Consider the following 12,989-nt stretch of genomic DNA (forward strand, 5'->3'; position numbering starts at 1 on the left):
GTAGTAGTAGTAGTAGTAGTAGAGAGAGAGAGAGAGAGAGAGAGAGAGAGAGAGAAACTAACCCCGTTAGTTTGAGATTTAAATTGGATGACCAGTCAAACAGGTAGCAGGTCATCATTAATCTAGTTGGACCAATATAAGCAACCATGTGGTTAAGGTATCCATACCTTAAGGCACACAAGTATTTGCCAACTAGTAAAGCAAGTTAAAGAAAACATGTATTCACATAGCGAAAATTATGTACACATTGATTAACTGTAATTTGCTATCGTATTAATGATATTATTCATGTGGGGAAGAAGCCATACCAAATATGGAGTTTTCGGGGTTTCTCATGACCTGATTAAACGCTGCTTCTCCTACCAGGAGCTCAGTATCAGTGAAGGCAACACATGATGGCGTGGTCCTGCTGCCCTGTTCGTTCACTATGATTTCTACATCATTGTTATCATGCTTCCAAACTCCCACACATGAATACTTTGTGCCCAGATCGATTCCGATTGCATGTCCTTCTTTTCCAGCCATTCTCACCTAAAGAACTTATAAAAGTAAAATAAAGAACACTGATCATCAGAATGTGAGTTAAAAGAAAACACAAAACCCAAAACCAGTTCTTGGGGTTTTGGCTAAACTTGGGGATGAGAGCAGAATATACAAAATCACATATGAAAACTGAAACATACCCACCAATAGCATATGAAGGTGGTCAGAGGTGGGCGGCGACTTCGAAGATTAAGCCTCGGTGCGTTTTTTACAGAGTAAGGGGTTTTTATGGTCGAAAATTTATCAGAGTTAGAGGATGAAGAGGAAAGGGATACTGACGAATATTAGCTTTCCCTTTTCAGCGAAGCGATGTCGTTTCGGCAGTCAACTAATTACTTTATGGCGCTAAAACTTCCCGCCAGCTTCAAGGCCCAATATTAAGGTTCATTAACTTCCAGTCCATTTCAAGGCCCAATATGTAAAAAGATGCGTCTCCCACTCCTAATAGGAGACATTGTCATAGTTCTCTGTGATCGAGTATACCCTATTTTCTTTGTATATTTTTTGGCCTTCAAACACCTTAGGCTACCTTCACAAAAGAACATAGAAATAAAGATATAGGTAGGCACCAATTGAGTGATTTTTCTCTATTTTAAGACAGTTTAGTGTTTAGAGAGGACAAGAGAACGACATTACGTTAGGAATCAAAAGAAATATATTAAAGAGGAATCATGAAGAAACGAGAATATAGTGAGCCAGAGAAATAATGTAGAAGGCTTAAGACTAAAACAACCAAATTGACGAGCAGAGGCTTCAGGCTTCTGCAGATGGTTAAAAACGTACATAATATATATGGCCAAGTACCAAAGTCCATTAACACCAAGTGATCAAATTAAACTGATGTCAATTTTATTACATCGTTCCTCATTTCTTATATCATCTCCTCAATTCCATCAAAAGATCTCCTGTCACTGTTAATTGTAATCCCTCTCTTCCTACCAGTGGACTTGTCCTCAGCATAAACAGTAAGTATACCATTAGCATCAATATTAAAACAAATATCAATTTTAGGGACACCTATGGGACATGGAGGAATGTCATCCAAGATAAATTCACCCAAAAAGTTATTGTCCACAGCTGCTGAATTCTCACCCTCATAAATGGCTACCCTGCCACTACATTGTCCATTGGAAGTAGTAGTTGAAGTTCGCTTCACAGTAATGGGAATTCTCGAGTTTCTTGGAATAAAAACTCCCATGGCACGTTGTGTGCCACTTGCCATGCCAAGTGACAGAGGTGTGACATCCAAGAGGCTTATGTCACGAATCTTCTCAGTTCTAATGCCACTCAAGATTGCAGCTTGAACAGCAGCACCATAAGCCACTGCCTCATCAGGATTAATTCCCTTGCACAATTCCTTCCCCTTGAAGAAATTCTGCAATAGCTGCTGTACCTTCGGAACTCTAGAAGAGCCACCAACAAGCACAATGTCATCGACACTGCTTATGTCCATATTAGCATCACTCAAACATTTCTCCACAGGCTCCATACACTTGTTGAAGAAATCCCTGTTGATATCTTCAAATTTGGCTCGAGTAATGTTAGTAGAGAAATCAATACCCTCATGCAAACAGTCAACTTCAATACCAATTGAAGAGGAATATGAGAGCCTTCTCTTTGCCTTCTCACATTCATTTCGTAGCCTCCTGAGAGCTCTAGGGTTTCCACTAAGATCCACTTTATGCTTCCTCTTGAATTGCTCAACACAGTAACTTACCATTCTGTTATTTAAGTCCTCACCTCCAAGGTGAGTGTCTCCAGCTGTAGCCTTCACTTCAAAGACACCATCTCCAATGTTAAGCAACGAGACATCTAAAGTACCACCACCAAAATCAAATATCATAATATTTATCTTACAACACAAACCAGCCTTCTTGTCAAGCCCATAGGCAATGGCTGCAGCCGTTGGTTCATTGATTATACGAATCACATTTAGGCCAGCAGTGGCACCAGCATTTTTGGTAGCTTGACGCTGCGCGTCACTGAAATATGCAGGGACAGTGATGACAGCATTTTTCACAGTTGATCCAATATAGCCCTTAGCAATCTCACGCATCTTTGCAAGAATCATGGATGAAATCTCTTCAGCAGCAAACTTCTTTTCTTGACCATTTTGGGTAACAACAATTATAGGTTTGTCACAAAGACCTTTAATAACCTTGAAAGGCCAGAGTTTCAAATCTTCTTGAACAGAAGTATCATTGAACCTTCTACCAATTAGCCTCTTTGCATCTGCACATTATACAATCAAGAAAAAAAAAAAAAAAAAAAAAAAAAAAAAAACAAAGAAGAAGAAATTATGGATATGACACAAACCGGCAATTTCAATAGGTCACTAGTTGAAAACAAAAAAACCCTACATTCACATGAATATACAATTTTGAAAAAGATGAGTGAACATACCAAAGATGGAGTTCGTGGGATTTCTGATAATCTGGTTAAGTGCTGCATCACCTACCAATACTTCTGCATCAGTGAAAGCAACACAAGATGGAGTGGTTCTATTTCCCTGGTCGTTCACTATGATTTCAACATGATCATGCTGCCAAACTGCCACACATGAGTAGGTTGTCCCCAGATCAATACCTATTGCATGGCCTCTCTCTCCTCCTGCCATTCTCAGTTCAAAATGCTTGAAAAAGATTTAAAACAGAAAAAATGGCTAATGCTTGAGAGTTCTTTTGGTTTAATAGAGATAGAGAAAAGGAAGATTTATGGGAATAAGTAAAGAAGGAAGATTTATGGGAATAAGTAAAGACAAGTTTGAAAGGGTTACATGTTTTAGTCTGTTGAGCTTGCATGAACTTATGGGGAATGCAATAGGTCCTATAAAATTTATTAGGTTCACTCTGTACTAGGAATTTGTTTCCTCCCCCAAAAATAATTAAGGTAAAATTGGTAATTTAATGTGGCAAGTTAAAGTTTAACAATCAATAAATTTGCAATGCTGTTGCTCTGCTGTTACTACTCAAGTTTTCAATATTTGAAAATGATCAAAGAGGCACAAATCTGGTTTTGTCCTAGCTATGAGTTTCAAGTTTTTATCAAGAGGCTAAATTCTTTCAGGGGCAAGCTGCAAGGCAACACATGTTGGGGTTGAAGTTATTCGATAGCTTCTTCATTCTGGCCTCAAGAAGAAAAAATATATTCACCTCAGCAAATAAACAGCATAAGTAGATTGTGTATAGTAGGAGTTCAAGTGTTGTGACTGTGTTGCACAAGTACTTACTGTATGTACTCTGAAATTCGAACATTGACTAGCTCTACCATATATTAGAGATGAACAAAATTAATGTACTTAGATATGCATATGAACAGAATTTATAGTTTGATATGACCAAAACCGGAAGTGTTCATTTCAAACCTAAACAGCACTTTTGTTGTGATGGAAACAATTTTAGTCTGAATGGAAGTTCTAAAGTGGAAATAAACAGCATTTCATGAAAACGCACATCGATATGACAGAAAGATTATAACCAGAAAAGTCAATTTGAGCTGTAGTAGTATAGCATTTTGGTCTTAAACATGGCATGATACTTCTTATTCTTAATTAGTTCTTACACTGCATTCTGCATTAGCAACACTTGCAACAAAGAGTTGGTTTAAACATGGCTGATAGCTCAGTTTTAATTAATATCATGAAACCTATTACTTCACTGGCTCAATTCCTTCACTGGCTGTTCGATCACTGTTGATCGTAATCTCTTTCTTTTGGCCAGTGGACTTGTCCTCGGCTGATATACTCAGGATACCATTGGCATCAATATCAAAGCAGATGTAGATTCTGGGAACACCTCTAGGAGCTGGAGGAATGCCATCAAGCAATAGCTTACCCAAAAAGTTATTATCTTTGGGTATACTACTCTCACCCTCATAAATGGGAAAGCTGACAAAAGGTTGGTTGTCACTAACAGTAGTAACCCCATCTCTCTTCCTTAGGGGAATTCTCGAGTTTCTTGGAATCAAGACATTCATGAACGGCTCCAATCTACCATCTTTGGAAACTTTGGCACTTCCCACCCCAAGTGACATAGGGATGACATCCAATAGAGTGAAGAGTTGAAGCTTCCCAAGTACATTTTTACCATTCAAAACAGCAGCCTGAATAGCGGCACCATGTGCTATAGCCTCATCAGGGTTGAGGCTCTTGCACAGCTTCTTCCCCATAAACACATCCTGTAACAGTTGTTGCACCTTGGGAATTCGAGAAGACCCACCCGCAAGAACAACATCATGGACACTGCTTATTTCCATTCTAGCATCCCTCAAACACTTATTTACAGGCACCATACACCTCATGAAGAAATCATTGTTGAGTTGTTCAAATTTGGCACGAGTAAAAGTTACATAGAAGTCGATACCTTGATGCAAACTATCAATTTCAATGTCTGTTGCAGATGTAAACGAAAGTCTTCTCTTTGCCTTTTCACAGGCGCTTCTTAACTTTCTTAGAGCTTTGGAGTTTCCACTGACATCCAATTCATGCTTCCTCTTGAACTGCTCAGCACAATAGTTCACCATTTTGTTGTCAAAGTCTTCACCTCCAAGGTGTGTATCTCCAGCTGTGGCCTTAACTTCAAAGACACCATCACCTATGGTAAGTAGTGACACATCCAATGTCCCTCCACCCAAATCAAATATGAGCACATTTCTCTTGCTGTACCAGCCGGTTTTGTTGTCAAGGCCATAAGCAATGGCTGCAGCAGTTGGTTCGTTCATAATACGCATCACCTTTAGGCCAGCACTAACGGCAGCATGTTTTGTAGCCTCACGCTGTGAGTTATTGAAATAGGCAGGGACAGTGATGACAGCATTATCCACAGTTGATCCAAGGTACGCTTCAGCAGTTTCTTTCATCTTTGCAAGAACCATAGATGAGATTTCCTCAGCACCAAATTGTTTCTCTCTGCCTTTGTGAGTAACCACAATGAGAGGCTTGTCACTAGGACCTCCGATCACCTTGAATGGCCAGAACTTCATGTCACTTTGAACCAAGGTGTCACTGAATTTCCTACCAATTAACCGCTTTGAATCTACAAATTCAAGCCAAATTTTCTTTTAAACAGCATAGAATAAGATCTTAGGAAATTATAGATGCCAAATTACCTTGAACATAATCAAACAGAAATGAGAGGATACTTGGATTCGAGATGCTAATCACAGACATGCACCAGTAGTTCAATGATCCAACATAATCGAAAAACAAAAAGGCAAAACTTAAAATTTGGCAAGTCACTTGCATCTTATGTTAAGATCCCAACTCCTTCAAAAGCTTAAAAATGTAACTAAACATGAACATGTAGATGACTAATGTACATATATAGTTACATACTACTACTGATCAAAGAAGTAGGAAAGAAATAGAGGACCTTACCAAAGGTAGAGTTCTCCGGATTTCTCATGACCTGGTTAAGTGCTGCCTCTCCTACCAACTCTTCTGTATCAGTGAAGGCAACACATGATGGAGTAGTCCTATTTCCTTGATCATTCACAATCACTTCAACATGATCGTGCTGCCACACTGCCACACAAGAGTATGTTGTCCCGAGATCAATTCCAATTGCATGTCCTTTCACTGATCCTGCCATTCTCACCTTGAAAACTCAAAGTCAAAGTACACAAATGATCACAGTTAGGGTGTGTCTGCGGTTGGGGGAAGAGAAAACGTTTAGAGCAGTGTATAAAGGACTAATCTATTGTGAGTCATCTCAAATTCTCGATGTATATTCATTAATTAATACCAAAGCCTAAAGTAAAGCACAAATTTGTTTTGTTAAATACAAACCGTTTAATCCTTTTCCCTTAAACAACTCTTTAGCTACCTTACCTACTTTAAAGACTAAAAACCAAAATCCTGAAACATGCCTTACCAACTTACCCTATTTCATTGGTATAATCAAACATGAACAAGAATAATTAAATCCAAGATTTCAAGGCAAACACAGAACTGTTGCGGATTTCAAAATCTTATTCCACAGATCCTTTAAATTGTATGGTAAACAGTTACAAATAAATAAAGATGTTGAGTAGTTATCTGTGTAGTTAAACACTGGAGAAAAGAAAATTAGAAAACTATTTGGACTTGTCAACTGAATCTTAGTGATAATTAAACCACATTTCAAGTTTTGTTTATGTTAGGAGCATGATTATTGTTGTAGAAGGGACTATATACATGACAAACAAGTTTACTTAAGGAAACACATTTCTGGTAGAGAAACAAAAGCATTTGGCAGCACCAATTTACATCAACATTAATCAGAAACAATTTGATCATAAAACCAAGAAAAGTACCAAGTTTTCACCATTGGTTTTAGTCTGCACCTTCATTTTCAAGCATGCAAAATAATAAATACTGATTATTAAATAATCCTCTCAATTCCATCAGAGTTTCTGTCATTTGTGAAGGTAATCCCCTTCTTTTGGCCTGTCAACATGTCCTCAGCAGTTACATTCAGAATGCCACTTGCATCGATGTCAAAGCAGATGTTAAACTTAGGAACACCCCTGGGAGCTGGATGAATATCTTGGAGCCTAAAGTCACCGAGAAAGTAGTTATTCACGGTTGTTATACTCTCACCCTCATAAACAGCAAATTTTACAACAGCTTGGTTATCATGGCGAGTAGTTACAGTATAGTACTTCTTGATGGGAATGCTGGAGTTTCTGGGAATCACAACCGTCATGTCACGTTCTCTCCCAGTCTCAACCCCTAGTGAAAAAGGTGTGACATCTAAAAGACTAAAGTCTTGAAGCTTTCCATTTCCATTCCCACTCAAAACTGCAGCTTGAATAGCAGCACCTTGTGCTATAGCTTCATCAGGATTAATGCCTTTGCACAACTCCTTACCCTCAAAAAGATCTTGCAATAGTTGTTGAACCTTGGGAATTCTAGAGGAGCCACCAACAAGAACAACATCATCAACACATCCTGTGTCCATTTTAGCATCCTTCAAGCATTTCTCTACTGGCACCATACATTGGTTGAAGAAATCCTTGTTGATTTCTTCAAACTTGGCACGGGTGAAAGTTATGTAGAAATCAGTATTCTGATACAAACAGTCAATTTCAATGTCAGTTTTAACTGAAAATGATAGTCGCCTCTTTGCCTTCTCACAAGCACTTTTCAGCCTCCCAAGAGCTTTCGGGTTTCTATCAATATCCAAATTGTGCTTCTTTTTGAAATGTTCAGCACAATGCTTCACCATTCGATTATCGATGTCTTCACCACCAAGGTGACTGTCTCCAGCTGTAGCATTCACTTGAAACACACCACCACTGATGGTAAGTAGTGACACATCTAAAGTACCACCACCAAAATCAAACATCATCACGGTTCTCTTTCTATACCAACTGGCTTTTTTGTCAAGGCCATAAGCAATGGATGCAGCAGTTGGTTCATTGATCATGAGCAGCACCTTCAGGCCAGCTGTGATAGCAGCATTTTTGGTAGCATTCCGCTGTGAGTCACTGAAGTAAGCAGGGACTGTGATAACTGCATTTTTAACAGTCGAGCCGACATAGGCCTCAGCAATCTCCCGCATCTTTGAGAGGACCATGGATGAGATATCTTCGGCAGAAAACTTCTTCTCTTGGCCCTCATGGGTAACCACAATCATAGGTTTATCATCAGGACCTTCAATGACTTTGAATGGCCAGAGCTTTATATCACTTTGAACAGAAGCATCACTAAATCTCCTACCAATTAAACGCTTTGCATCTGAAATTTTTATCAAAATAGAATCAGAACCCCTCCATGCAACCCAGACTTGGTAAAGGATACATGCTAAAAAAAAATCTCATAAATGGGTAAGACATACTTCATTAACAGAATAAACTAAAATCTTTATGTTTATGTAGTTTCAGTGTTTCACTGCTTCTAATGTAGTAACATTAGGCCAAACAGGTGGTACCATAACAAGAAACAGTGAAACACAATAGAAGCAACCTCATCCAAAGCATGGATTAAAGAAAGCGAAACCTCAAAATGTATATCTACCTGAAGTAGCAGAAAAAAACTAAAACAAAGATAAAGATAATCATTAGAACATCAATACTATGAAACAGGCTAAGATAAAAATTTACTCAAAAATATGGTGAAACAACAGTCTTCTTCTAAAAATGCTATATGCATGTGTAGTTTCACTGCCAAGTAAACTATATTGAGTTAACCTCACGGAAAACATGAGATACTAAAAATGAAATACTCAACAAATCTAAGTGACAGGAAAAAGAAACAGAGAATGATATGAAGAATGATAATTTAATCACTGCATCAGAGGTTACTGGAGGAACAAAAGCTTACCGAAGATGGAGTTTGTTGGGTTTCTGATAATCTGGTTGAGTGCTGCATCACCTACAAACGTCTCAGTATCAGAGAAGGCAACTTGAGATGGAGTAGTCCTGTTGCCCTGATCATTCACTATGACTTCTAATTGATCATGCTGCCACACCGCCACACACGAGTACGTTGTCCCTAAATCAATACCTATTGCATGACCTTCTTCTCCTGCTGCCATTCTCAGCTTCAAAACTCAGATCAGAGTAAGGAGGGTGAAGGATTTCAGAGAATGCAGTATCCTTGGGAGAGTATCTATCAGTCTATGGCTGGATTGGTTGCGAGAGGAGGTAATGAAAAGTCTTAGTTGGGTTGGTATATTAAGTTGTAGGATTAAATTATAGTTTTGATAGTGGAGCAATCAATGATATTGTTCTGTGTAGACTGTTGTGCAGGGACCTTTGGAATGCAACAAGTCTCAAGAACATATTTTTGGTGCATTGGTTTTCCAAAGCAACAAATTTTCACCCATAAATGCACAAACCCCAATTGTGATAACTCCAAAGGTTGAACATCTATTCAGCTACCTCATAAATTACTCCGACCAGAAATTTCAATACCTCACAAAATAGCTCAAGCTAAATTTTTTGTCTTGAGAATTGTAATTTGGTTTATGGTGGGAGTAACAACTATAGGCTAAATTTGGCTTTTTAGCCTATGGTGGGAGATGGTCTAAGCTTGAGTTTAACAAATTAAAACAGTCTCATACAGAAGAACGCCAACAGGAGTAAACAAGTAATATTGCTATTGACCTTTCTCCTTCATGTTTGGGAAGATGAACTTCAAACATTTTTGACATAAAAGTGTGAACAATTTGTTCAAGTAATGAAAGAGGTGATACAACACTAAAAATCTCTGATTTATATTTGGAAATTTAGAACAGACTAGTAGTTCAGAATGTTAGGAACATATTATGATAAATACATTGGCTGCTGAATGATGAGAGCTTAAATGAAACAAAGTTCAGAACAGAATTAATAGTCCACAATGTTAAGAACATAATGGAAGTTATGCTATACATAATTGAAATACATTGGCTGCTCAGAGATGTGAACATTAAAAAAAAAAAAACAAAGACAATATGCCAGTTGCAGTTTAGTTTAACTGCTCTTCAGCAAACCATATTAAGATTTCTTACATCACAGTCTCAATTCCTTCATAATTTCTGTTCTCACTGTTGAATTTGATCCCTTTGTTTTGTCCAGTGGATGGGTCCACGGTAGAGACACTCAAAATACCATTTGCATCAATTTCAAAGCAAACATCAAATTTAGCTTCACCGGCAGGAGCAGGAGGAATGTCCTCAATCTTAAATGCACCCAAAAAGTTATTCTCTAGGGCCCTTTTACTCTCACCCTCATAAATTCGGAAATGAGCAACAGCTTGGTTGTCAGACGCAGTACAAAAATTCTCCTTCATCATTACTGGTACTTCGGTGTTTCTTGGAATCACGACAGACATGACATGATTTCTAGTCTCCACCCCAAGTGATAGAGGGGTGACATCCAAGAGTGTGAAGTCTCGAAGCTTTCCGATTAGATTCCCATCACCACTCAAGATAGCAGCTAAAGTGGCAGCACCACATGCGACAGCCTCATCTGGATTAATGCTCTTGCAAAGCTCCTTCCCCTGGAACAGATTCTTTAAGAGCTGTTGAACAATGGGAATTCTCGAAGATCCACCAACCAGAACAACATCATGGATGCTGCTACTGTCCATCTTAGCATCCCTCAAACACTTCTCAACAGGCTCCAAACATTGTTTGAAAGTATCCGAGTTGAGTTCTTCAAATTTGGCCCGGCTCATGTTTATACTGAAATCAATATCCTGATACAAACAATCAATTTCAATGTCAGTTGTAGAGGTAAGTGAAAGTGACCTCTTTGCCTTCTCACATGCAGTTCTTAATCTTCTTAGTGCTCTAGGGTCATCACTAACATCCACACAATGCTTCTTTCTGAATTTGTTAACACAATGTTGAACCATCCTATTGTCGAGGTCTTCACCTCCAAGTCGAGTGTTTCCAGCAGTGGCCTTGACTTCAAAGACACCATCCCCTATCGAAAGCAATGATACATCCAAAGTACCACCCCCCAAATCAAATATCAGCACATTTCTCTTTCTATACCAACCAGCCTTCTTGTCAATCCCATAGGCAATGGCTGCTGCTGTTGGTTCATTAAGAATTTGCATTACCTTTAGCCCTGCATTGACACCGGCAACTTTTGTAGCATGACGTTGTGCATCATTAAAGTAAGCAGGCACTGTGATGACTGCGTTTTTCACCTTTGATCCAAGGTAGGCCTCAGCAATCTCCCGCAGCTTTACTAGAACCATGGATGAAATTTCAGCAGCAGAAAATTGTTTCTCCACGCCCTTGTGGGTAACCACAATGAGGGGTTTATCATCAGGACCTTCAATAACCTTGAACGGCCAGATCTTCATATCCTTTTGAACAGAGGTGTCACTGAATCTCCGGCCAATCAATCGTTTTGCATCTGCAAGTTGGTGTCAATTCACATTTCAAATATGATCAGACAGCGAAATAACCAGAAAAGAAGAGTATTTTTACAAGAGAAACAACAGGACGCTGAACTACATGATTATGTTGTTAGAGGCCGACTTTTGATATGAGCATTTTCATTAGTAATTGTCGTAATACTGTTGAACAAATAACATTGTCTAGTCATGAGCATTGGCTAGCAGTGACAACAGTTGAAAGTATTACTAGGGGAAGTGAGAAAGTCTCAGCTTATATACGTAATCCCGATCCTCGATCTACTAGAAGTTTATGGGATGGTTTATACTTCGGATATGAACAAAAGTGGCAGACTTCACATTTGAGCAAGCACAGATCACATTTGAAGTCTTGAATTTTCCAAATTGCAATACACAACTACACAGCTAGGATTGAAACAAACAAAAACAGTAAAAGCAGAGAATAAACCAATTACTTAATTTGTAGCTTCTGTTAATTACAGGTAAATTATCTCAAACCAGCATTCTAATGTGAAAAATGAAGGATGACAAAAGCCAACCTGAGAAAATGAAAGGCACAAAATTTGTATATAGGCAGTGACTGTTGGAATAGCTTACCAAAGATGGAGTTAGCTGGGTTTCTGATGACTTGGTTGAAAGCTGCATCACCTATTAACCGCTCAGTCTCAGTGAAAGCAACATATGATGGAGTGGTTCTGTTTCCTTGGTCGTTCATTATCACTTCCACATGGTCCTGCTGCCACACCGCCACACACGAGTAGGTTGTTCCCAGATCAATTCCAATTGCATGGTGCCCTAGATCTCTTGCCATTCTCAGCTCAAAGTATATATGAAAGAAGTGAAATGGCCTCACAGAATGGAGAAGATCAATGAGTGTTGAGTGTTTTGTTGTTATATCAGCATAAAAGAAACAGAGGGGGTGCTATTTTAATAGGTTAGAGGAAAGCTTGTGGGGGAATGCAATAGACTATGGAATTTATTTCAGCAGGTTCACTATCTGCACGTATTCCAATGCAGCAGCCTATAACAATTTGGGTTAAAATGAAAAATATAAAGAAGCTCACTGGAGTTCATAACATGAATAATTTGGTTCGAGTTCAAGTTTGGGTTTCAAACATCATCTAGGTAAGTTGTAACAGGAAACCTCAAGTTTGGGCCTACATCAATCACCAGTTCACCAGTACTTAGTAGTGATTCGTGCGTTACTGTATTATTTCAGCTGTTAAACTAAAGGGAAAATACCAATGATCTTTATTCCCGGCATTGCATGAGTAATTGAATACTAGGCCAATTTACAGAGATTAAGAGTCGCTCGTATTTTTTTTATTTTTTATTTTTGGGTGGCGAGGACTAAATTGGATTTCATTAGTAATTCAAATGAAATAGTAGAAGTCTGGATGAATACGGTCTCCCACTTTTGTGTGAAGAAGACATTATTTGCTCAATAACATCCAATTCCATGTTACAGTGTCTTGTTATTTCTTACTGCACCTCTGCAATTCCCTCAAGTTTTCTGTCACAGTTGATTGTGATCCCTTTTTTCCGGCCAGTGGATTTTTCCTCAGCATTAACATTCAGGATACCATTTGCATCAATACTGAAGCATACATCA

General features: G+C 38.6%; 5 protein-coding genes across 5 annotated transcripts in view; all 5 read right to left on the minus strand.

The window, feature by feature from the left end:
* LOC101295766 (heat shock cognate 70 kDa protein-like) overlaps positions 1-525 on the minus strand; it is a 4,662-nt gene extending 4,137 nt beyond the window's left edge. The window contains exon 1 of the mRNA XM_004308811.1: positions 309-525. Within this exon, the coding sequence (XP_004308859.1) occupies positions 309-525 (217 nt within the window). The remainder of the gene's footprint in view (positions 1-308) is intronic.
* An 889-nt stretch (positions 526-1,414) lies between these two features.
* On the minus strand, positions 1,415-3,160 carry LOC101314413 (heat shock cognate 70 kDa protein-like). The gene is made up of 2 exons (XM_004307474.1): positions 2,947-3,160; positions 1,415-2,775 (listed from the first exon to the last, which is right to left on the minus strand). Exons 1-2 carry the CDS (start codon positions 3,158-3,160, stop codon positions 1,415-1,417), a joined length of 1,575 nt encoding a protein of 524 aa, XP_004307522.1.
* Positions 3,161-4,191: 1,031 nt separating this feature from the next.
* LOC101296051 (heat shock cognate 70 kDa protein-like) lies at positions 4,192-6,131 on the minus strand. The gene is made up of 2 exons (XM_004308812.1): positions 5,918-6,131; positions 4,192-5,576 (listed from the first exon to the last, which is right to left on the minus strand). Exons 1-2 carry the CDS (start codon positions 6,129-6,131, stop codon positions 4,192-4,194), a joined length of 1,599 nt encoding a protein of 532 aa, XP_004308860.1.
* Positions 6,132-6,902: 771 nt separating this feature from the next.
* LOC101314700 (heat shock cognate 70 kDa protein-like) lies at positions 6,903-9,059 on the minus strand. Its single transcript, XM_004307475.1, has 2 exons — positions 8,846-9,059; positions 6,903-8,260 (listed from the first exon to the last, which is right to left on the minus strand). The coding sequence occupies exons 1-2, from the start codon at positions 9,057-9,059 to the stop codon at positions 6,903-6,905; spliced, it is 1,572 nt and encodes a 523-aa protein (XP_004307523.1).
* Positions 9,060-10,012: 953 nt separating this feature from the next.
* On the minus strand, positions 10,013-12,188 carry LOC101296336 (heat shock cognate 70 kDa protein-like). Its single transcript, XM_004308813.1, has 2 exons — positions 11,975-12,188; positions 10,013-11,376 (listed from the first exon to the last, which is right to left on the minus strand). The coding sequence occupies exons 1-2, from the start codon at positions 12,186-12,188 to the stop codon at positions 10,013-10,015; spliced, it is 1,578 nt and encodes a 525-aa protein (XP_004308861.1).
* Between the last annotated feature and the right edge of the window lie 801 nt (positions 12,189-12,989).

Source organism: Fragaria vesca, linkage group LG7, assembly GCF_000184155.1.
Source record: "Fragaria vesca subsp. vesca linkage group LG7, FraVesHawaii_1.0, whole genome shotgun sequence".
Lineage (NCBI taxonomy): Eukaryota > Viridiplantae > Streptophyta > Magnoliopsida > Rosales > Rosaceae > Fragaria > Fragaria vesca.